Source organism: Vicia villosa, unplaced genomic scaffold, assembly GCF_029867415.1.
Source record: "Vicia villosa cultivar HV-30 ecotype Madison, WI unplaced genomic scaffold, Vvil1.0 ctg.002690F_1_1, whole genome shotgun sequence".
NCBI classification, from domain to species: domain Eukaryota; kingdom Viridiplantae; phylum Streptophyta; class Magnoliopsida; order Fabales; family Fabaceae; genus Vicia; species Vicia villosa.
In genome coordinates, this window is record NW_026706007.1 from 114,226 (window position 1) to 139,768 (window position 25,543).

At 36.1% G+C, this 25,543-nt stretch overlaps 1 protein-coding gene across 1 annotated transcript; it reads left to right on the forward strand.

The window, feature by feature from the left end:
- Nucleotides 1-579: 579 nt before the first annotated feature.
- On the forward strand, nt 580-14,150 carry LOC131639580 (F-box/LRR-repeat protein 3-like). The gene is made up of 3 exons (XM_058910062.1): nt 580-722; nt 12,891-13,902; nt 14,079-14,150. The coding sequence occupies exons 1-3, from the start codon at nt 580-582 to the stop codon at nt 14,148-14,150; spliced, it is 1,227 nt and encodes a 408-aa protein (XP_058766045.1).
- The last annotated feature ends 11,393 nt before the right edge of the window (nt 14,151-25,543 follow it).

Sequence of the window (25,543 nt, forward strand, 5' to 3'; positions counted from 1 at the left end):
TACAAGGATTCAATAGCACTGTAACCAAGCCATGGGGATTCGTGGAACTCATAGTTTCGATCGGGTCGGCAGAGACCACCAGGGCAGTAAAAGTCCAGTTTCTAGTCATCGACTGCCCATCAATATACCAATGCATCCTCGGACGCCCCACTCTGGCCGAACTAATCGCAGTTCCCTCAACCGTACATCTCAAGCTCAAATACTATACGACCAAATGACAAGTAGCGACACTGAACGGCGACATCGAAGCAGCCAGGAGGTGTTTCGAAACCTCCGCCAAGGGCCTGAGCGCGATAAAGACACCGTCCCAAGAAAAGACACCAACCAGTGCTACTCCAAAAACCAACAAATCTATGCCCCGCATCGACACTGTCGACCTCGACAGAGCAGAGCATCAACTCAGGGATATCCGAAGGGATCCTCCGACCAATTCCGGACGGAGACTTTGAACTCATAGCCTTGGGAGAAGATCCGACCAGAGGAGTAAAGATCGGGTCGGACCAGCCAAACCTGGCCAAAAGGCAACTCAAAGCTTGCCTCTGTGAGAACGCCGATCTATTCGCCTGGAGCGCTGCAGAAATGTCCGGATTTGACCCAGAAGTGGCTTGCCATCACCTAACCATCGATCCGACCTGCAAGGCCATCGCTCAAAGAAGAAGAAAACAGTCACCAGAAAAAACGGCTGCAGCCGAACTAGCTGTAAAAGACCTCTTAGAGGCCAGGTTTATATCTAAGGCCAAGTACACTACTTGGCTCTCCAATTTTGTACTTGCACGACCTCAGGGTCCCTCTCATTTCGATGTGGCAACCACTCCTTGCCATATTCAGCCTCGAGTGTTGCATGTGGTGCAACCACCCCCTCGCCTTCTTTGGCCTCGATTGTTGCATTCGGTCTCTAATTTTATATATAAATTAAATTGTATATAAAAATATTTTTTCGTGACTGAATACGCGGTCACCAAATTTTTGTCTCAAAATCGGTGGCTGATTTATTTTAATGATCGATTTTGTGACCTCTTAAAACTGGCTCATGAATATCAATTTTTGATGGCTAATTAGTGACTAAAATTTTTCTGTCACTAAATCGGTCACTAACAATAAATTTTCTAGTAGTGTCTTTCCAATTCTTAAATTCCTCCATATGAAGGTTCCAAGGGAAGTTTGAGCCACGACGGTCATGTGCGCCCATAATCGAATTGTAATCGTCAATAAGACACCAGGGAGACTTATTAAGTAATAAGGCCTAATATAAATCATTCCAAAGGCCTATCCTTTTAATATAGCAGGTGGAGGCGTAAACTCTCGCAAAACAGATTATGTAGTTGTCAATAGAGATGGAAAAAGATAATACTTGATCAGTTGTGGGATGTACATGAGGGGTAAACTCTTTCTTATAAATGCATCAAATATTAGGAGCTAGCTGATTCCTATTAATAACCGTAAACATCTTAAGATTAGGTTTATCCCAGAAGGCCTGCGGAAACTTCAGATGACTCATCCACGGTTCACCAAGAATACATAAATCTGGGCTATGAAGCTTGAGCAAATTTTTTAGAGACAATTTAGATGGGGAATCGGGCCGACCCCACACATTTTAGAAGAGGTACTTCATCAAGAAGGCTTTTGAGAACCATCTTTGGCTTTGCTAATGGTAGCATCATTGGTTTTGACTTTTTTCCTTTTCTTCTTTACTTGAGTGTTGGATAAAACTGATTTAAAGTTTCCAAACTCAATGTAAGTTTGTTCTTCCTTGGATGTTGAGATATTTACTGTAACACCCGTATATTTTAATTTTTAATTTAAATGGAAATTTAATTAATAATTAGAATTATTGGTGATTTGTAGAATTTAATTGGAAAAGGATGGTTATGGTGTTGGGCCATGTGTGATGTTAAGGAATGAGGGGGTGTTATGTTAGTAAAGGTCTTATTCCAATTAAAGTTTATTTTATAAAATAATAAGAATGGGGAATAAGGGAAAGAAACGTGAAAAAGCAGAGCAGAGGAGATGAGGGATTGGAAAGCTGGTACGTGAAGAGGAGCAATGGAGGGAGAGACCAATCAAGAACTCTTGGCTAAGGTAAGGGGGGACTCTCCGGTTATCATCTATTATCGTGTTCTTAGATAATAATATTGATTAGGGATGTTGTTGAGTCAATTGGATTATATGTCGGGTTTAGGGAGGTTATGAATTGATGAAATTTGCATGGATTATTGATTGATTATGTGTTGTTTGATGTGTGATGATGAATAATGATGCAATTGATGATTAACTGCATGTATATGATGTTTAGAGTCAGTTTTGGACTCAAATTGGGTGAGATCGCAGGATCTGACGCAGACCTGAAAGTCTGTGAAATCGCCAGTTCGCGCCGCGTCCCCGTGTTGGCGCCGCGAAGGCGTACTTGTTTTCTCGCATCGCGCCGCGTGCATAGGTTGGCGCCGCGAACGTGTTTTGTGTGCTTCAGGTCGCGCCGCGAACTTCGGTTGCGCCGCGTGCTGTAGCGTTAGTTGTTTTCTTGGAAAAGTTAAATGATGTGTAACTTTCGAACCGTAGGTCCGTTTTTAGTGTCGTTTCGAGCACGATGAATCTTACGAGATAGTCTACGTGTTTTAAATGATGGAATGAGGTGTGAATCCAATTATTTTTAAATATGATTTTATGTCTTGGTGAATGATGTATTGTACATATATGTGATGAAATGTGTTAAATACATGCTATGTTGAAATATTAATCATGTGACGATTTGTTTAATTGGATGATATATTGTTGACATATATGATGAAATGTGACAATATAAGATGTTGTTTTGAGAAACATTATGATGTGATGAATTGTTGAGAATTGTATGATGTTGATTGATTGTATTGAATGATGCTAATGTATATAAACATACTTGATGATAATGATGATGTTGATGATGATGATGATGATGGTATAAGTATGTTGTATATGTTGCATTCATTCATGTTCATTGATGATACTGTATCCATAAGGGTGTGTTGGATCAGTGAAGGGTATGATTCCCATTATGTGGAATCTGTGCCGGCAGGGTCGTATCTTGATGACGTTGTATCGGTCATGGGTTATTCCCATTTGATGAGGTTAATCGTGTGCCCATGTGGGGTGTGAGCGATTTGAAGGGCAGTATCGTAGAGAGAAGTCCTGTGAATATGATTCACGAATTTTGGTACCACATGCATAGTGTCAGTTCATACATATGCATACTTTTATAACATGATTGGAAGTATTCCAGTGTTATAAATATTGATGATGTGTTGGTTGCGTGTTTTGTTGAATTAATGTTTAGTATGATTGTCTGTTTGAAAGATGTGTTTTGTTGGCATTGTCTAAATGATGGATGTTCCTGATAATCTGAATATGATGCAATTGGGTGAATGATATGACTATGATCTGTTGTTATTTAAGATGCAATAACATTTGTTAACTGTGATGAGACTCACCCTTACTGTTGACATTTTCAGATTGAGGATAGCTGCTTTCGACTTGGTGATGATTAGCTCATAAGTCGGTTTAGTTATTGTGTCGGTGTCATGCTCTGATAGATGTAAGACTGGGGACGCGATGTTTTGAGTTTCGATTATAACTCTATTGTTTATTTTATTTGAAGTCTGATACATTAACAATGTAATGTTGACTTGATGATTTGATTCCGCTGTGTAAACATGATTTTTATCTAATGAGTTATAATTTCAGATGTTTCAGTGAATGCATGACATATGCCGAACGTGTGTTTTCTTCTATTTTTGAATTGTGACACCCTTTGCATGTTTACTCTGATTTAATTTTGTTAATTGCCGTGGGGTATTAGAGGGGTGTTACAATAGTGGTATCAGAGCAGGTCGGTCCGTCCGGCCAATTGTCGAGTCAGTTGAGTTGCACGACAGTTGTATACTATTGGTGTTTTATCCCTTGGTACGCGACATGTGAGTGAATCACTATCGGTACTTGGTTGTTTGTTGCAGGTGATGGATTGAAACAAGTGGGGGAGAAGCTTCGCTTCTCGGTCATGTTTCAGTTGTAAGAAGATTGATTCAGTAGGCTGTTGTTGGCAACAGTGCGAGCGTTGTTGGAGTTTGTTGTTTCCCGAGTTGAAGGTGACATGGAATTAAGACTTCACTGGGAATTGAGTTGGAACATCTTGAAGGAAGATGATTAGAGGTAATTGACAGTTATTGTAAGAGGAGGAAATTGGAAAGTTGCGGTGTGTCAGCTCTACTGGTGTACTGCGAAGATGTCAGTTGAGTAGCTTTACGTCTCGGAAGAGATTCAGCTGCAAGTTGGCAAAGAGGATTGCTGTCGTAATGTTCCAGAAATCACACTTCGGCGATAGGATGTGTTGCTTAAGTCATAAGAATGTTTGGAAGTGAAGAGGTACGATAAGGGGCTGTTTGGAATGTAATAGGGTTGAAGAGAATGAGTTTTGGAGAGAGATTTTCGTAAGCAAAACGCAGGAAAATTGCTGAATAGCTGCGGAACTTCGAAAATTCATAACTGGAGTTCTGGACATCCGAATTGAGTTCCGTTTGAAGCGTCGGAAAACTAACGAGATGAACTTTGTTATAAAAATAGTTGCAGCAGCTGTAACATATTTAATTGTGACAGGATGACGTTGGAAAGAGGTGAAGTTACGGTTACTCTTGTTCTTATAACTAGACTTGTTTATTGGTACTGCACGGGATGTCAGTGTCAGTGTTGAATGGATCGAAGGAATAATTAGAAGGTTTGTTGAGGAGTAATTTTAAGAATTGAATTTACCAATTGAGGAGTTTTGGATATATCGTATAGAGTGTCGCTGCATGATGTCAGTGTTGCATTTTTCGGGCAATGATTGGAAAATTCATATCTTGAGTTCCGAGTGTCGGATTAATGTGCCGTTTGAACCTACGAGGAGGAGGGATTGTGTTCTAATTTATGGAAGAGTTATAAATACAGTAGAGTGACCCTATGAGGAGAGGTTCTGAAGTCGGTTATGGAAGCGTGAAACTTGTTGAATAAGAATGCCTACTACCGCGATTGTTTGAAACGACGTGGAGTAGAACATGTTGTTGATGAATAAGTCGACGAGATGTTCGGTCACAAAGATGATTTGAATACCGATGGATTTTAGTGAATGAGTAAATTAGTAGTAAAGGTGAAGTAAACTTTAGAACCCTTGGAATCGTATTTGTGATGGCAAAGTATCGATAAGTATAAAAGAAGAATTGTAGGGAATTTCTAACATTTGTTGACGTGAGGAAGACTTTGTTTAGATTCCGAGTGGGATGATATTTGGACGTGAAGGATGTAATAGAATTTGGATTAAAACCACGAGTTGTGAATGTTGTGCTATTGTGTTGCGTAAGAAGTCTTTAAAATGTCGGTGCTAATGATGAATGAGTTGGATTTAATTGGACAATTTAGAGACTTGAGTTAGTATGTGAAGGCACTCCTAATAGTGTTAGATTGAGTATGCTAGAAGATGACTAGTGGTATTCTTAACGAGATTAGAGAAGGTCAGAAAGATGATGTTGAGTTGATCGATAGGTTGACTTTGAATTACCAAAGTAAAGGCGGTGAATTCAGAATCGACGAAAACGATGTAATGAGGTTGAGTGATTGGATTTGTGTAACTGATGTTTTGAGCTTCAGAAGGATATTCTAGAAGGACACCGTAGTGAATTATTGGACTATGACGATGTTAATGAGTTTGGGTGCAAACTCGGAAAGGGACACTATTATGTAGTAACGACGGTTTATGCTTAAATATGATTTTCAACTAATATTGACAAATTGAGGACTTGATCACCCTTAATCTCTTGTTGATAGTAGACGGAAATCATATAAATGAGACGAACTTGTTTTGTTACCTTAATGGTATAAGATGTGATGAATGCTAAGCCGTGACAATAATCACTCACTATGTTGTGTGAACTTATGAAGAAGTGAATATGAAAGAGTGCAACATGGTGGATGATGACTTAAGACGAGTAATCAGAGTCGCGCAGTGAAAGTGTGATGTAGAGTAGTGTTATGAGTACTACTTGTGGCAAGTGAGGAATTAATATGTCGGAAGCCTACATAGAGAATATGTATTGATCTGTATGTTGGATTTAGAATCCAGTGGATGTAAGGATGTCGTGTCGAAGAATTATAACTCTTTTGAATAATTGCCGAGATGATGAATATGTTATTACGGTTGTACGTAGTTAACGAGTATGTATTCGGCGAAATTAAAACGAAGAGTTGATGCTATATGACGTTGTAATAATTTTGTGTTGTTGTTAAGGGTTTATTGTAGATTCTAGATATAATGAGGAATTATACTCTATGAAAGGAGGAATTGATTTAATTCTTAGAAAAGAGCGAAACTCAATTTGAGTTGTTTTGTAAGAAATGGCGTATTGAGGCTGATGAGCGTGATTATAATTACTTGTGTGTGTACTTGTTCTGATGGTTAAGATGTTTTAATAGATGTAGTAACTCTGGAAATTGTTTTTGAGTGCGAGTAAGTATTACTGAATGGTAAATTGGTACCATGAATGAAGAAGAATGATTCTTGAAACGAATGAGTAAAGAGAGTCGGAATCGGGTGAAACTCAGAAATCTATTTGGTATAGATGATTGTGATGAGTAATCAGAGTAGTGCGAAAAAAAAAACGGAATGTAAAGTGTTGGATAATCGATGGCTTGACTTAAGAGGAGTCAGATAATTGGAATTCAATGGTATAGGAATATGAGTATTGAGTTTCTTGAAGGAAGCGGTTGGTGAAAAGTGTAAGTATTATTTTATCGCTCAGATGGAAGAGTATGTCTAAGGTTGGTATGTTTGGTAGATGGTATGCATTACTGCAGTGTTGATCAGTGTGATCATACTATAGATTGTGTAATTGTATTACTCGGCTTTTGAGCGTATTGTATGGGTTATGCCTCAATGTTCTATTGTAGTTAACCTTTTGGAGATATAATGAGTGGTACACCTTTGGATGGTCAAATGCGACGTAAGAACTGAGATTTGAATGTATGAAACATGTTTCCTGTTGGTTATGTCAGATGGATTTTGAGGATTGACCGATGGTAATGTTAATTGGGAGCTGAAGAGTCAGGTGGAGGACTCTTATACGAGCTGGTTACTTGAGGTATGTTTTCGAGGACGAAAACTCTTTTAGTGGGGGAGAGTTGTAACACCCGTATATTTTAATTTTTAATTTAAATGGAAATTTAATTAATAATTAAAATTATTGGTGATTTGTAGAATTTAATTGGAAAAGGATGGTTATGGTGTTGGGCCATGTGTGATGTTAAGGAATGAGGGGGTGTTATGTTAGTAAAAGTCTTATTCCAATTAAAGTTTATTTTATAAAATAATAAGAATGGGGAATAAGGGAAAGAAACGTGAAAAAGCAGAGCAGAGGAGATGAGGGATTGGAAAGCTGGTACGTGAAGAGGAGCAATGGAGGGAGAGACCAATCAAGAACTCTTGGCTAAGGTAAGGGGGGACTCTCCGGTTATCATCTATTATCGTGTTCTTAGATAATAATATTGATTAGGGATGTTGTTGAGTCAATTGGATTATATGTCGGGTTTAGGGAGGTTATGAATTGATGAAAATTGCATGGATTATTGATTGATTATGTGTTGTTTGATGTGTGATGATGAATAATGATGCAATTGATGATTAACTGCATGTATATGATGTTTAGAGTCAGTTTTGGACTCAAATTGGGTGAGATCGCAGGATCTGACGCAGACCTGAAAGTCTGTGAAATTGCCAGTTCGCGCCGCGTCCCCGTGTTGGCGCCGCGAAGGCGTACTTGTTTTCTCGCATCGCGCCGCGTGCATAGGTTGGCGCCGCGAGCGTGTTTTGTGTGCTTCAGGTCGCGCCGCGAACTTCGGTTGCGCCGCGTGCTGTAGCGTTAGTTGTTTTCTTGGAAAAGTTAAATGATGTGTAACTTTCGAACCGTAGGTCCGTTTTTAGTGCCGTTTCGAGCACGATGAATCTTACGAGATAGTCTACGTGTTTTAAATGATGGAATGAGGTGTGAATCCAATTATTTTTAAATATGATTTTATGTCTTGGTGAATGATGTATTGTACATATATGTGATGAAATGTGTTAAATACATGCTATGTTGAAATATTAATCATGTGACGATTTGTTTAATTGGATGATATATTGTTGACATATATGATGAAATGTGACAATATAAGATGTTGTTTTGAGAAACATTATGATGTGATGAATTGTTGAGAATTGTATGATGTTGATTGATTGTATTGAATGATGCTAATGTATATAAACATACTTGATGATAATGATGATGTTGATGATGATGATGATGATGATGGTATAAGTATGTTGTATATGTTGCATTCATTCATGTTCATTGATGATACTGTATCCATAAGGGTGTGTTGGATCAGTGAAGGGTATGATTCCCATTATGTGGAATCTGTGCCGGCAGGGTCGTATCTTGATGACGTTGTATCGGTCATGGGTTATTCCCATTTGATGAGGTTAATCGTGTGCCCATGTGGGGTGTGAGCGATTTGAAGGGCAGTATCGTAGAGAGAAGTCCTGTGAATATGATTCACGAATTTTGGTACCACATGCATAGTGTCAGTTCATACATATGCATACTTTTATAACATGATTGAAAGTATTCCAGTGTTATAAATATTGATGATGTGTTGGTTGCGTGTTTTGTTGAATTAATGTTTAGTATGATTGTCTGTTTGAAAGATGTGTTTTGTTGGCATTGTGTAAATGATGGATGTTCCTGATAATCTAAATATGATGCAATTGGGTGAATGATATGACTATGATCTGTTGTTATTTAAGATGCAATAACATTTGTTAACTGTGATGAGACTCACCCTTACTGTTGACATTTTCAGATTGAGGATAGCTGCTTTCGACTTGGTGATGATTAGCTCATAAGTCGGTTTAGTTGTTGTGTCGGTGTCATGCTCTGATAGATGTAACACTGGGGACGCGATGTTTTGAGTTTCGATTATAACTCTATTGTTTATTTTATTTGAAGTCTGATACATTAACAATGTAATGTTGACTTGATGATTTGATTCCGCTGTGTAAACATGATTTTTATCTAATGAGTTATAATTTCAGATGTTTCAGTGAATGCATGACATATGCCGAACGTGTGTTTTCTTCTATTTTTGAATTGTGACACCCTTTGCATGTTTACTCTGATTTAATTTTGTTAATTGCCGTGGGGTATTAGAGGGGTGTTACATTTACCATCTTCCATATTGGCCCAAGAGTTCTTTAGAAACTCGGGATTTTTGGAGCCTTCAATTGTATCTTCAGGGATGATGAGCTGCATAGCTCCCACGAATTTAGAGTCTTCTGAACATATGTTTTCCACCTCATTCATCCCTCTATTATCAATAGCTCCCACACCTAAAATTGGTGAGATCGTACCAAAAGGTTCTTCCATTGGAACGATAGAAACAATAAGACCCCCATGACCTGTGGTTGATTTTCACTAACTAGAAAATCTTTCTAACTTTGGTTCGATCTAGTCTTTGTTTTAAAATTCACCTGCTCTGATTTCTTTCCCTTGTCAATTTCCTCCTTTGCGCTTTCCTCCTGCAATTTGTACCAGAGTGACCCAAAGCTTTACAACAGTGAGAGAGATCTAGAATTTTCTCGTACTCAATATCAACAAAGAAGGCATAGCCAAATCCTTCAACTAAAATCTTGTCTCTTAACTCATTCATCAATTTAATATCCACCAGCACCCTCACAAAATGTATGAAGGATCTCTCAACCGGAGGCTTGTTAGAAGTCGAATCTATACAGATTGGGGTACCATGACTACTTGCTACAGCGAATTTAATTTATGAAGAGAGAGTCCATGAATTCTCATCCAAACCTGTGCAGAAGTATGGTTAATGTTGTTTGGGATAAAATCTTGCGTCAACGGAAATAACTTTAGCACTCCAGGACTCAAGTTCCATGAAGATAAAGACCTAACCCTTCTTACGTCCTCTAATTTGGAGAAAGTGAACTCGAATAAACCGTTATCGAGTGAAGTAATGCCCTAATTCGCGATAGAGCTTCATAAAGACGAAACCATCACTTTGAGTTAAACCACCTTAAGAGGTCTGGATCATTTAGGCCACAAAATCTTTACATGGAGGTTATGTTTGCAGAAGTCCAGTCCTAATAAATATTTCTCTTCTGGTATGGAGATAGAGAGTCTTTCTCCCTTCACACATGGCACCATCAACTGACTTGTTGGGATATCACACACATTACCAAGCGCTTCAACAAAAGACTTGATAGATTTACTCGGACCGGGAATAACAAAACCTGGTGAAAGAGGAGGATTGAGGATAGTAGGAATAGAATAGAGGTTTTAGGAAAAAGAATGTGAGGAAACAGAGGATCCATTGATGAAGACGTTAGGTTAAAACGAGAATGCGCCGCGGCAGAACATTGTTTTAAGGTTTATTTTTGTGATTAACCTTTGAAAGAGCATATTATTATTGCATATTCTTTTGATTGATGCAATGATGAAGTTGGTTAATGACACAACCTTATATGTGTGTTATAAAATAAATTTAAAACAAAAACACTTTTCATCGTATAAATACGATGAATAGTGTTGGTGTAACCTTGTAAGTATTAATATAAAAAATGGTGTAAGAATAGTATTTTACATAATTTAATGTCATAATAATTAAATATTGTTATGGTATTAAAGTTGGTATGTTATTTTATTTGATAATTCAATTTTGATATATTATATCAATAAAAGAGATTAATTGGTATTCCCTTTCATAAAAAGAAATTTATATCATGATTACATCCAACCATTCATAGATGATATTTTGAATATAATTAAATAAAAAAGATTTAATTGACATCATATTTAATTATAATCCTATAACTTTTAAAAGTAAATTTTTGCTCCTCTCTCATATTTAAAAGATTACATATTAAAATCAATATTAAAATCAACATTGTGCAACATAGAGTTTCTAACATTATTATTCTTACCTTTTTGAATTGTTTTATTTTTATTTTTGGTACATTCTACTCTATTTTTTTTATTTGTTTTTAAAGGTTGTAATTTTTTTTATATCGCGCCGAATTAACTTTCAATTGAAAGTTGGGTGATTTGTTGTTTTGATCGCAATTGTATTTTAGTTTTCCTTAATCCATAATATTCAAGTCTTTTTGACCATTTATAATGTTTAATTTGAAAACAATAAGTGCAAATCAAATATTAATTTTTAATCATAATATACTTTCCAATAACAGCAATATATATATTTTTAACAAATGATGATCAAATGATGTAGAAGTTGTTCCATTATATGAAAATATTGAGATTGAGACTTGCGTATCATGTCTAGCATTTACTGTTTTTATAGCTATCTACACGCATGATTTTTTTTTTGTGTTACATCAATAATATTTCATTTTAAATTATTTCAAATTGTCTTAAAAACAACATATTAATAGCATAAATATATTGAACGGGGAAGTTAGTGTGCAATATAACCAATCCTTTAATTTTGAATTTGTAATGTTTATTTGTTATTGCTTTTAACATAGAATTGAAGGGTAAACAAAGAAATCCGAGATGTTTTTAACTTTTTTTTTGCCACCTTAGCATTTGTTATAGTTGGTATAATTTTATCAACTAGACATAATTTTTGTAAGTTGTATAGGCAATAAAAAAAATAGCCTTCAGTGTTCTTTCTCTATTTTTTCACATTATATTTTTTATTACTCTTTTTATTTATTTTAAAAGAGTCAATATTTTTTTATGTAAGTTTATTTTGTAATAATAACTATATTATATAAATAAAAAGAGATGTCAAAAATTTCTCAAAAGTAAGGAAATGTAGGGATAACAGAAGTACTTTTAAACTTTAACTATTTTATTTCTCAATTTCAAATACTCTCAGTAACATCTCAATAATAATAAATCCATTTAATTAATCCAATAAAACAATTATCTTAACATTGTCCTTCAGTATATTTAGGAGTAAATCCATTTAATTTTTATTGTTTTAATATTTAATAAGTGTTTAGTTAAAAGTAGGACAAATTTCATATTTAATTTGTCTATACGATTTATACATTAATTTTATGTAATTTTTGTCATGAATATTATTGAATAGTACGATGCACGGATATACGACTGATGTAAAATATCTTTACATTATTATTGTATTTCAATTAATCTAATAGCTCTTTTTTTTTTTGCAAAATAAATATATTACTTTCTTATTTTTTTAAAATTAATTCAACATAAATATTAAAAAAATTAGTATATTTAAAACTGAACACTCTTATTTCAAAAAAAAAAAAAAAGCTTAACACTCTTAATAATAATAAAAAAATTCTAACAAGTCTAATTCAGTAAACCAAATAAAAAAAGATTTAGATGAAAATCCCAAAATTCAGTACTCCTTTTTTTTTTTGTAACTAACCTAATTTATATTTTAATTCCCACTTGACCAAATCCTTACGTCTCAAAATTGTGACGCTTCATTCCATCCTTCTTCAATATCAAAAGGAAGAAGTTTAACAAATCTTTCCTCTTCACTAAGAAAGAGAAGAAAAAAACTTCTAAAAAATGTTTGCAACCACTGGCGTCATCCACTATTGGTATGAAAAGGAAGAAGAGAAAGTGTCTCAAATGTTCACAACAACCACAGTCTCTTTCCGAACCTCTTTTTTATTTACCCGATGACTGCTGGGAACATGTCTTCACATTCCTCATCAAGCACAACAGCAAGCGCCACTTTAAATCTCTATCTCAAGTCTCAAAACAGTTCCTCTCCATCACCAACAGACTCTTATTCTCTATCAGAATTTTTCATCGACAATTTTGTTTTCTCCGCAGTATTTTCCATAGATTCTCCAATCTTAATTCCCTTGACCTCTGGTTCGACTCTCATGATCTCGACGCAATCATTGCTTCAGCTCTCCGTGACAGACCAACATTGAAATCTTTATCCCTTTCCAGAATTAAGCAAGAGGATGCAAATTACGTTGATTCATTAGTCAGTTTGAAGGGCTTGAATTGTCTTCAGTTACGTTTCTCAAAAATCTCAGATGATTTGCTCTACTCGATTGCAAGGGAAGTTATTCCTTTAAAGAGGTTTGTTCTTGAATATTGTATCGGCTACAGTTACGATGGAGTTTATGGTTTATTATCCAAGTGTCATGGGATACAACATTTGCATATTCAAGGTAATCATTTTCTAAATAACCTTCATGTTGCCCAGCTGTCGTTACTTCTTCCGGGTTTGGTATCTATAACCCTTAGTCAATGTTCCAAGCTCACAGAATTAGCCTTGTTTGCACTCATTAGAAATTGTCCTTCACTAGGCGAGATCACAATGGAACACACATATATGAGAAGAGAGAGTGAAGAAAATTCTTATTCTTTGAAAGATTTTCATGTCAACCTTCAATTAAAGTTTTTACATTTGGCTCACAATTTATTGATTGACGAAGAAAGCATCATATTGTTTGCTAATATTTTCCCCAATTTGCAGCATCTTGATTTGAGTTATTGCAATCGCGTATCTAAAAAAAGTATTTGTCAAGTTCTAAGTAAATGTTGCAAGATTAGACATTTAAACTTGGCCTATTGCAATGAAGTGAAACGACTAAAAATGAACATATTAGTTTACCATCTAGAGGTGTTGAACTTGTCGGGTACAAGTGTTCGTGATAAAACCATATATGAGATCTCAAAGAGTTATCGTGGAATTTTGCAATTGTTACTAACACGTTGTCATTATATCACAGAAAAAGGAGTGATAAGTGTGGTTGAAAATTGCACACAACTAAAGGAGATCAATCTGAGAGATTGTAAGAAAGTGGATCCTTGTGTTGTTGTCTTGAAGGTTTTATCAAGGTCCTCAATAAAAAGGAGGAATCTCTTCCCCCGTTATGGATGCATTGTCTTTTACTGAAGTTTTAATTCTAAAATGTAAGATGTTTTTGGCTTTTAGATTTTCTTTGCTAAGAAGTTACTCTTGTTTTTTTTTACTTTTTCTGTAAATTATATTACTTGGATTAGATTTTTGTGTCATACTTATTGCCGCCTTCATTGGCAGCATGGGTGAATGTCGTGGCCTCTGGTTGGAATTGAAAAGATAACAATTTAACGTAGCAGCAACTTGATTTCCATTTTGATTCAGCTTTCAAGCAGTGAATATTTTGCGAAGGTTTGATGTTGATATTATTCTACAAACTAAAGTATTAATTATCCTCTTGATAGCGTTGGATAATCACAAAAAATATTATGTTTTACTTTTTCTTGCCAATTGGTTTTTGAATCTAATTTGTTCAGGATTAGAAGTTAGTATGAATCTTTTCGTAAATACTAGAAGTCTTTGTTTTATCATAAACAGAGCAAAAGTATGGTGGAAACAAAGTGTTTCTTCTAATTATCCATTTTTTTTAAACAAAGTATTGTTCATTGTGTTGAAAATTCTATTGGTTAACTAATGTTTATTTTCTTCTTTGAGTTGAACTGTTAGCCATTTTCTAAAAAATTTAGGTTTGAGAGGTCTCAGGTTTAATAAGATATTTTCTCCTGTTTCTAAGTTCTTATCTTTCTATTTAGTTTCTCCATAAGATGTTGTACATTGTTTCACATAGTTCATTGATAGCTATCAGTTACAAACAAATAACTAATCAAACTACCCATAACATAAATATAAATAACTCATACTTTCATTTGAATTACAATTCAATTGGTCGGACGAACATATTTTAAGTTTTAACCATGCAAATAGTTGTAACTCGTATCAGAACTGGTTTCTTCATCGGCTCCAACACAGAAGGATCATTGGTGGCAGCGAAGACAGTATAGTAATTTTTTCATCATAGCATTCATTGAATTGAGGTTTTTGTTCATAAAATGAAATAAGTTTCTGCGTTAAATTTTTTTTTTAAGAAAAATGTAATAATATCACCTTCCACCAATGTTGAAGCAAAATATAAAAATCTATATTTACTACTATGTGCATAACTCAAAAATGCACATAGAGATGGAACATCCCAAATGTATTTTCCATGAGATCAACACTGTAACCACAAAGTTCATAAACTATAGAGGAGAAACTTTTCCGGTAATGCAGTGATGTCCGATGACAGCAACAAGGCAACATTGGAGTATAGATGATGGGTTGGTGTGTAAAAATATGAGCAAACAGTGGAGAAAAAATAGAGAATGGAAGAAAACTGCACTGGAATTAATGGAGAATCAATAACAAGAGTAAGAGAATGGATAATGACAAAATAACAAACTGATAGTGACAGACAGCCATTATCAGCCCCCGTAGCACGTAGTGCTCCCAAATCACTGTGAATGTAGCCCCGCACAATAACAGAATTCTAAGCTGATTATTCTCTCTAACTCCACCCACTACTGTTGGAAACCTCTCATGCAAATCATACAGCCATAGCCACGTCATTATCCCTTATTCCTTTCCCTTTCTTTATCTTGTAAACCCTCCAAACCTTTGGCTTGGGCCCACTGTCAAGGCCCACCACTTGATCCACCTTTCTATCAACTCCCGCCTCCATAGAAACTGTTGAAGTTGGTTTTGTTAGAGTTTGTTTGAAGTCCCACATTGCTATGGTTCCCGGACTGTTGGGTGTATAAATATGTGAGGGCAAACTCACCTCTTGAGCTAGCTTTTGGGGTTGAGATCCAAGCATATTTCACATGGTATCAGAGCCGGGTTAAGGACTGCAATGTGGGCATTTGACCCAGACCTACACGCTAGGCGTGAGGGTGGGTGTTGAAGTTGGTATTTGTGTTTGTTAGAGTTTGTTTGAAGTCCCACATTGCTAAGGTTCCCGGACTGTTGGGTGTATAAATATGTGAGGGCAACCTCACCTCTTGAGGTAGATTTTGGGGTTGAGATCCAAGCATATTTAACAGAAACAAACTTGTCCTCAAGGAAAAAATTTGGAAATTGACCCTACAACACGTCATTATGCTCCCATGTCACATCCTCTCGTGTCTTATGCTTCAATTTAATGAGACTTTGATGCACAATCACTCCTCCCTTCACAGTCAACCTAGAGCCCATGACCTTCTCTGGATACACATCACTCTCATTTGTGAGTTCCAAATCTTGGGGAAGTTCCCCTAGAACCCGATAGTCTCCAACTGCTTTCTTCAATAACGACTCATGAAAAACAAGGTGGATCCTAGACTGATCAGGCAGTTGCATTCTATATGCCACTTGTGGTGTCGTTTTTTTTACCTCCCCGTTTCACTTGGGAGGACGGCACGCTAGACCCTTCACGCGAAATTTGGAAGTAGAATGCCCCAGGGATGGGATGAATTTTGTTTCAGTTCTTCCTACGATATCACACGAACTTTTTAATTGTCCTAACGTGTAGGAGAGGGGAAAGAGATCTCAAATCAACCCTAGGAGTTTGCTAAGTGTGGAGATTCACCTAGACTAAAAATTCTAGAGTCCGGGGGGTCGGTTATACATAGGGAAGAGTTTAAGCACCCTACATATCCGTAGTACTCTACGAGAACCTTCTCTGTGTCAATGTGATTGTGTTTGTTGCTTGTTATTGGGAAAGTTTCTCCTTTGTGTTAGGAGAAGGAAATAAATTTTTGATTAAAAAAGAAAGACAGACAGACAGACTATTTTTGGTATTTTATTAGCTCGTTGAGATTCCTTGTGAACCTCATGCCTACATATCCCTAATGGAAGTCAGAGCTTAATGTAGTTCGGGGAACTAATTAGGGAAATTAATGATTTTTGGTGCCTTGCTTGAAGCTCAAGGTTGAAGCTTGAATTAAATCTCTATTTACAGTAAAGAGACATGAAATCATCTTTACAGAGAGGTATTTCTACTATTCCACCACAAATATTTTTAAAGTGACAGAAAAGCTAAAATGATGTTTCATTAAGAGAGGGAGCCTACTTGGTTGATCAAGTATGACAGCCAACATGCCTCTTGAATGAAAGATTCTCAACCAAATTAGGGAAAGGTTCGTACAAGTCTGGGTGTGTTTCCAGAGCATGCCTTTCACGAGTCCTAAATGGTAGAATGTTTGAAATGATTGTTGTTTGAAATGATTGTTTGAAATGATTGTTTGTTTGTGGTGAGATAGGAGAAATATCTACCTATGAAGATGAGCTATGTCTATCTACTGTTTGAAAGATTTGATTTTAAGCTGGCTTGAATGAAGCCCAAGCTTGAGGCTTTTTGATTAATTTTATTATTTATTGACCTTGAGAGATAACTCTACTGGGGATTTACTTAAATTAAGAAGTTTTTGTGTTCTGTACAAAGCCCAGAATTGTGGCTGACTCTAGTTGGAGAGTGTTTATTTGATGGATTTTATTTGGTGTTCTGTACAAAGCCCAGAATTGAGGCTAACTCTACTTAGGGAGACTCTTTTTGTGCCTTGTATGAAGCCCAAGGTTATGGCTACTCTGGCTAGGGAAAATATTGTTTTCTGCCTTATACAAAGCCCAAGGTTGTGGCTAACTGTTGAGGAAACTTAGTATGGATGACTCTATGGGGAAAAGATCCTAGAGGTTAGGAATATTTGACACAGGAAATGTGGTTTATCTGCCTTGTACAAAGCCCAAGGTTGTGGCTACTTGATGATGAAGGACTCACTGGGAGACTCTATTATCTGCCTTGTACAAAGCCCAAGGTTGTGGCTGACTCTTAACAGGGGAAGTTATTATTCCATGCCTTGTATGAGGCCCAAGGTTGAGGTTGACTCTTTGGGGAGTTTTACTCTGCTGGAAGATTTATTTATTAAAAGACTGATTTTTCGAAGCTAACCCTTTCTAGGGGATTTTGACTTAGCTGGGGAAATTATCCTTTTGAAAGAATGAATTTTGGAGGCTAACCCTTTCCAGGCGTTTTGGATTTAAAGGAGTGATTTTGGAGGCTAACCCTTTCCAGGGGATTTTGACTCTTTTTATTGACTGAGATTCGAGGCTGACCCTTTCCAGGGGATTTTAAGGATGGCAGAAAGATTATCTAATTGAGACTTCTTGTTTTAAAGCCCAAGATTAAGGCTGACTCTTGCTGAGGATAAGCAAATATGGATCCTAGACTCTGCTAAGGAAGATTGATGAAGATAAGGGTGACAGAGACTGTCCATGTCTCTCATTCCAAAAGGTGTGCTCAATATGGGATTGAGACAATCTTAGCTTGTTTGAAAGTCTGGTTTTAAGAGTGGAAGAAACTCCTAGTTTTTGGATTCTAAGGTTTTTCCAAGATGTTTCACAGGGAATAATTCATCTTGGGGGTTTGAACTACAGATCTCTAATTAGGAAAGAGCCTTCACCGGGAAGACATTCTCAATCATAGGCCATATTCCTATAATATATATAGTTTAACTGTCTTAAGGTTTACACTCAGACGTAGTTCTAAACAATGTATGTACAGTTTATATTTGACAGTAATTTAAATGAAGACTGTAAATGGAAAGCTATAAAGCCTAACCTGGATGGAGTGGAGGCCTTTGAAGATGTATGTACAAAGCCTTACCAGCAGTTGATTGATAACAGTTTGAATATTTATGATAAACAGTTAAAGGTTTTTGAAAACAGAAGAAGTGAAGATGGACATAGGTCAACTAGGGATGGCAACGGGTGCCCGCGGGTGCGGGTTTCATACTACCCAAACCCGCACCCGAAATTACCATCCGAACCCGAACCCAAACCCAAAAGCTATTCGGGTGACAAAATAACATCCACGCCCACTCCCGTTGGGTTCGGGTTTTTTCACCCAAACCCGAACCCACAACAAAATACATAAAATATATTTTTCCTACAATTTTCTTACAACTTTCCGCAATATATAAATATATATATATATATATATATATATATATATATATATATATTATATATATATTATATATATATTATATATATATATATATATATATATATATATATATATTATATATTATATATTATATATATATATATATATATATATATATTATATTATATATTATATATTATATATAATATATAATATATATATATAAATATATATATATATATATATATATATATATATATATATATATATATATATATTCGGGTGTGATTTCGGGTTTCGGGCGTGGGTTTCACACTACCCAAACCCGCACCCGAAATATCGGGTGACACCCGAACCCGAACCCAAACCCAGTCAACTCGAGTTTTCACCCGTTGACTCGGGTTCGAGTGCGGGCGGGCCCCGCGGGTTTGGGTCTGTTTGCCATCCCTAAGGTCAACATAGGTATCTGAGGAGTTTCACCGGGAATAATGCCCTTCAAATACCAGAAGAATGTTTTGAAAATAGAAAGAGGATTTTGTAAATACAGTTTTTGAAAACAAACAAAGAAAAGAAAGAAGGTGTTGGGTCTTACACTCTATTAGAGGCCCAGAGAAAATGATTTACTGTTTATGAGAAAAAAAGTTGAGAAGATGCGAGGTTCTGTTGTTTGAAAACCTCGATCGTCTATTTACTTTTGAAGCTTGAAAATAGTTTTGAATTTTGACAAAAAGTCAACTTAATTAGAGTAATGATAATATCTATACCTAATTAAGACCTTAATAATTAGGATTTTATCATTAATAATATTTATGAGATATTAGGTTTTGAAATTTCAATGAAAACATGTATTAAAATATATTTAAAACACTTAAAAATAATCCCTTTTTTAACCTAATAAAAATATATAAAATAAATAATATTTTTTGTGATTTTTTGATTATTCATAATATATACATATTAATTAATAAGTGTGTGAAAAATGAAGTGAAAATGATTTAGTTTGATAGGTGAATTAGTTATGTGAAGTTGTGAAGAAAATAAGTGAGAAAAGTGATAAAAAAAATAAGGATTTGTCTCTACCAAGGCTTGAACCCACGCCCTTTACGTTACCAGCCCAAAACAACACCACTGAGCCAACGCGCGCTTGGTGACAAGGTAACGGTTCCATTGCAATACATATGTTATTCAAGTGTATAGAAGCAAAAAAAAGAAATAAAATCAAAAGGTCTGGGGCGAAGGGGATTCGAACCCCAGACCTTGGGCACGCGCAACACACAAACACTCTTTACCACTGGGCTGTAACGATTTAGTCGTTTATGAAACAACCACCATTCAAAATAAAATAAACTTCAGCCCTGAATTTGAATTTTGCGCGCCACCACCATTGTCATCTTCAACCTCAAGCTCTTATATTTTTGAAATTCTGAACTCTCTCAATTCTCAACCATTTGCAAAGATGTAAAGACCAAACTTGCTCTAAATTCTCTCACGATTTCAAATATGTAACAAACGTGAATTTATATTAACTACATCTACTGAATTATCTAAAATACGTGAAGAGCCCTAAAATTTGAATTTTAAATTAAATGGCTATACTGAAGTATAAATGACTGATGATAGAGGGTTTTTAATCCTCTGATGATGCTGAATGAAATGGCATTGAGTTTTAACCAAAAAGGTACACGAATTAAAGAGGTGGAGTTGAGAAACTTACCTCTGAAAATGGAGGTCGTGAGGATGATAGAGAACACCTGGGCTTGAATGAATAATCCTAAAAGCTTCCTTGGGACTCAGTGATGCTAACTGAATACTTATTATGACTTGAATACCTCAGAATTGTTCTACCCGACCCCTTCGATTTGAGCTTCAAGTGAACATGGAGGTTGATGAATCTGCAGTTACAGATGAGCTGCGACCATCTGAATAGCTTCACTACACCCTAAGGAATGTGTTTGGATGCTTGGCTTTGCTTGACACCTTCTGAATTGCTCTATGGACCTCCAACTGCACGAGCTCCAAAATGAAAGCAACAATGGTGTTCCTCCACTTACAGAAGTGTTCCAGGTGCTTGGATCAACTCAAATGAACCCCCTTGAGGTGTTAGAATGCTTACTTTCCAAAGAAGAGCTCTGGTTTGAAGAAAACGATTCTTCTTGCCAAAGAACTTTGAAAAACCATAAGCATGAGAGAGAGAGAGAGATGGAGAAAGCAAGGAATAGAGTTGCTTTGGTGTGTTTGATACTGAGGAATGCACTTGTATTTATAGGCAAATGGTTCTGTACAGATTGAGGGAGTGAGCTTGCTTAATGAGAGAGTTTTGGTTTCTTGGTCATGAAGGAATTCAAGGAACATCCAAAATGTGATCATTGCATTTTCGAGCTAGCTCCCTATCCATTGATTCCATCTGATCTTAGGGAACATTTCTGATGCAGAATGAGCTCTAATTGGTTGGTGAGAAGATTCCTTTGATGATTCATCCATTTGCCATAAATTCCCAAATGTAATCATTACATTATCACATGTTCTTGTTTTGGGACTCTTCCTCAATCTTTATTCCATGGTGAAAATGAATGCATGGCATGTTTGTAGATGTATTATGGGTCGTGTAGCATCCATTTGTGAGGTCATATATGCACAAAATTGCAAAGTTTCAAAATGATGCATGACCTATAATTTTCCTTCATGAGGCCAACTTTGAACAAGCATAACTCTTAGCTCAAAATGAATTTGGAGAAGGTTGAGCACAATTTGGAAAGACCTAAACATCTACTTCAATTCATTAGTTTGGGGTTTCTTCAGAATCATTTGGGAAAATTGTGAAAAATGAGCCCAAAGTTGGAAGAAAACTAGGTTAAAAACACTTAGAAAAATTTCTAAGTTTTTATGACCTAAAGCTTCAAAATTCCAAATCTCTTAAATGGTTGATTTCTTGAAAAAAGTTGCATTGTAAGATGTTGTTTTATTTTGCAAGATCTACAACTTTCATGTTGGAATTTTTTTGAGTTGTGTAGGTGAAATTTTGAGTTCCCACAATGCCCTTAAAAACCCTAATTCTCGACTTTTTGATCCTTGGTGAATTTTATTGAATTTCTTTGGTCAAATGACTTTAATAATCATATATTGATGATATTGATCCTTAAAAGTCATGGTTTGACTAAAAACCCTAAAAGTCAAAGGTGATCCTGTACAGTTGACTTTTTCAGATGAAGTGAGATTTTGGACTTTTGTGATGAACCAAGTTCTCCTCCTCAAATGAATGATATGAATGGACTATGTTGAGGTAATAGAAGTTCTTGAACCATGTTTTGAGTTTTGGGTTCATGTCCTGATTAAAAGTCAACTGTCCAGGTGAATTAGGTCAAAAACCCTAATTGTCGACCAGATGAAATTGATGACTGTGGATCTTGAATTGAAGTGTAATGCCCAATGGATGTTGTTATATGGATCATTTGAAGATGACTGAAGCCTTTGATAGATATCCTGGAGCTTTTTAGGGTTTCCCAAATGTGATCCCTGATTATAGCCTTTGATGGGCTCAAAACCCTAGTCAGGTGACCTGGGTAAATCTGAACTCAGATGACTGGGTGTCTAATCAATCATAGGTGAATAAAATGAAGCTTTTGGGTCCCATAATTGTATTAGAGACTAATCCTTCTATTGATTGATCCTTTGCCTGAGTTCTCTTGTTTCTGAACATCCTCGATTTAGCACCAGATGAACAAGTGACTGTTCTGAGTATCTGTTTTGATCTGATGAGAAGCCTGAAGATATGACATCTCAGGGGGGGGTCAAAATTAGGGTATGACGGATGCCCCTATTTAAGTTTCTTTCATTCGGAGGGAGAGAGATTGATATCTCGACCTCTCTTGTGTGAAAGAGACTTAAATACCAAAGAATGCCCGAATTTTGGGCGTTCCTGAGATGTTGTAGTGATAATAAAATCCTTGCATGATCTGATCTCGTTGCTGCACTTGGCGGGGGATGAGGAGACAAAACTCCTGTGGAAACACGTTATGCGGATTCTGATGAATGGATGGCAATGTAAAATGCGCAATCCATCTTCTTTAACTAAGCGTTGATACTTAGAAAAAGGTAAGCAACCTCCCCTCGTTTCGGATGTCTGTATCTCGAAACTGGTCTCAGTTGTGATAACCTCCCCTCGATCCGGATGTCTATATCGCGGAACTGGTCTCTGTTATAATGATGATAAACAACCTCCCCTCATTTCGGATGTCCGTATCTCGAAACTGGTCTCAGTTGTGATAACCTCCCCTCGATCCGGATGTCTATATCGCGCAACTAGTCTCAGTTATAATGATGATAAACAACCTCCCCTCGTTTCGGATGTCCGTATCTCAAAACTGGTCTCAGTTGTGATAACCTCCCCTCGATCCGGATGTCTATATCGCGGAACTGGTCTCTATTATAGTGATGATAAACAACCTCCCCTCGTTTCGGATGTCCGTATCTCGAAACTTGTCTCAGTTGTGATAACCTCCCCTCGATCCGGATGTCTATATCGCAGAACTGGTCTCAGTTATAATTTGGACAATATCTCAGATAAAGAGAAAATTTCCAAAGGTTTGTTTCCTCACCAAACTTCTCACCAGCGTTTGTGGGAGAAATGCCATTTGATGATTGATAAGAAACTTCATCAGGCTTCCTTTTGAGGGGCTAATGACTTCGCTTGAAGGTGGATGAACTGTTTTCCCGACGAAGACTATCATTCATTGACTCTGTGGGTATTTATCCAACTGTTTTCCAGGAGGAAAAACAAATTTCCACTTGTCAATTCTACCAGGGAATCTGAACTACGTGGAGAAGAAACACCGCTTGCCGACTCTGTGAGGAATTCAAATGCGGAACAAACTATCTTGTCTGAAGAAGATTGCCGAGTGTCGCTCTGCGGGAGAATCTCAGCTGGGGAACTCCAAAAGTGAACAAACTATCTCTTTGAAGGAGATTACCATTTGTTGACTTGCTGGGGAGATCCTTGCGTATGAACCGTCATTATGAAGAAGAAAGTTCTTTCACGATTTGTAGGGGAAACTCGAGTACATGCCTGTCATACCCCAAAATTTGCCCTCATATTTTTACAAACGCCATTTTATTTAGAATAAATGAATTGACGTACTTGGTAAGAATTTGAGCGTGAAAGGTACAATAGCGCGAGATCCCGTGTTCGAGTCTCACTACTAACAGTTTTCTTTATTATTATTATTATTATTATTTTTTTGTTACTAACTTAATTTCCGTTTTAAATGACTTTTTCTTAAAATCACAAAAAAATTGTTCTTTATTATTTGAAATTAATTTTCATAGTTTTTTTACTTTTTCCAAAAAAATAAAATACAAAAGATTTTAAATTCTACACATTTTTTACATTTTAGGTTAGTTTTTTTTATTAGTTAAATATAATCATAAAAAACTCATTTAAGATAATTCTTTTTGTTTGGGCTTTTGATTATTTTTTAATTAATTATGGTCCATTAAATTTAACCTAATTTTGTATATTATAAATAGGAACAAGACCCTGACTTTCACGGGATTCACGTACAATTTCACCACTGTACATACACAACAAACCCTTATACTTTCATCCTCATACCACCAATTGAATCCTTATTTTCACGTCACTGATATTCATGTGCAAAGCTTGCACCCTTTTGTTCTGCACACCATCATTTTAATATTTTTACACTATACACTCACATATAATTTTTTACACTGTAAATACCAAGATTAACAATTAACAAAATTTTTCACACTTTGTTACTCATACAATTTTTGTTTTTTTCTCATATTTTTAGTCATCTCTCATGTATTCAAACTACACAAAATCCATACTAATTACTACAAATCCTTACATATTCTAACGATTTGCATCAAGGTTTTTTTTTTTGCAGCCAACTACACAGTAGAACCGATGATGATGAAGAAAGTTGTTCACAACTGAGAACCTTCGGCGAAACTCCAGCAACCGCACGGCCGCGAAACACCGTTTCCGCCGGGATCCACCACTCTCAGCCACCGTCAAATCGCGGTGAAGCCCAGCCATCGGAAGCACCTCCGACGATACCCGATCCGCTTCGTCGATCTGCATCAAACGTATGTGTTCCATCTCTTCCGCCGCTTCAGCCGCCGTCGACGACATCCCGTCGGATCTATCTTCAAATCCGTCACTTGTAAGCTTTATTTGCTCCTTTTTTATTTAATTTCATGGGTCGCGCGGTGAATATTTGTTCTGTCTTGAAGCTTGTTTAATATGGAGAAGAAATTGAGTTTAAAAAGATGAATGATTGTTTGGTTGAGAAGAGAAGAAAGTTGTTCTTTTCATGTTTATAAGTTGTTATGCTTTGTGCTTGCTTTTTTTCAAAATACTACCTGTTATTGCATACAGGGTCATTAGAGGTTTGAAAAGTCAAATTTTGTATGTTTTAATTTTTTCCTAAAAATTCTAAACAAAAATAATACATGGCATAAGGGGGCGGCTCACCATGTTTCAATCTTCTTTGCGGTGCCCTTTTATTTTATTTTTATTTTTTATGTTTTCTTTAAAATGCCACTTGTCAAATTCTGATTAGATGTTGTTTTTAATTTATAACATAAAAAATTAACTTTGGTTTTCAAAGGTACCAGATAGCAGCGCATCACATGCTGCTCTATCTAAAAAATTATCATTAATTTTCTTTTCATCCAAAAATATATTAT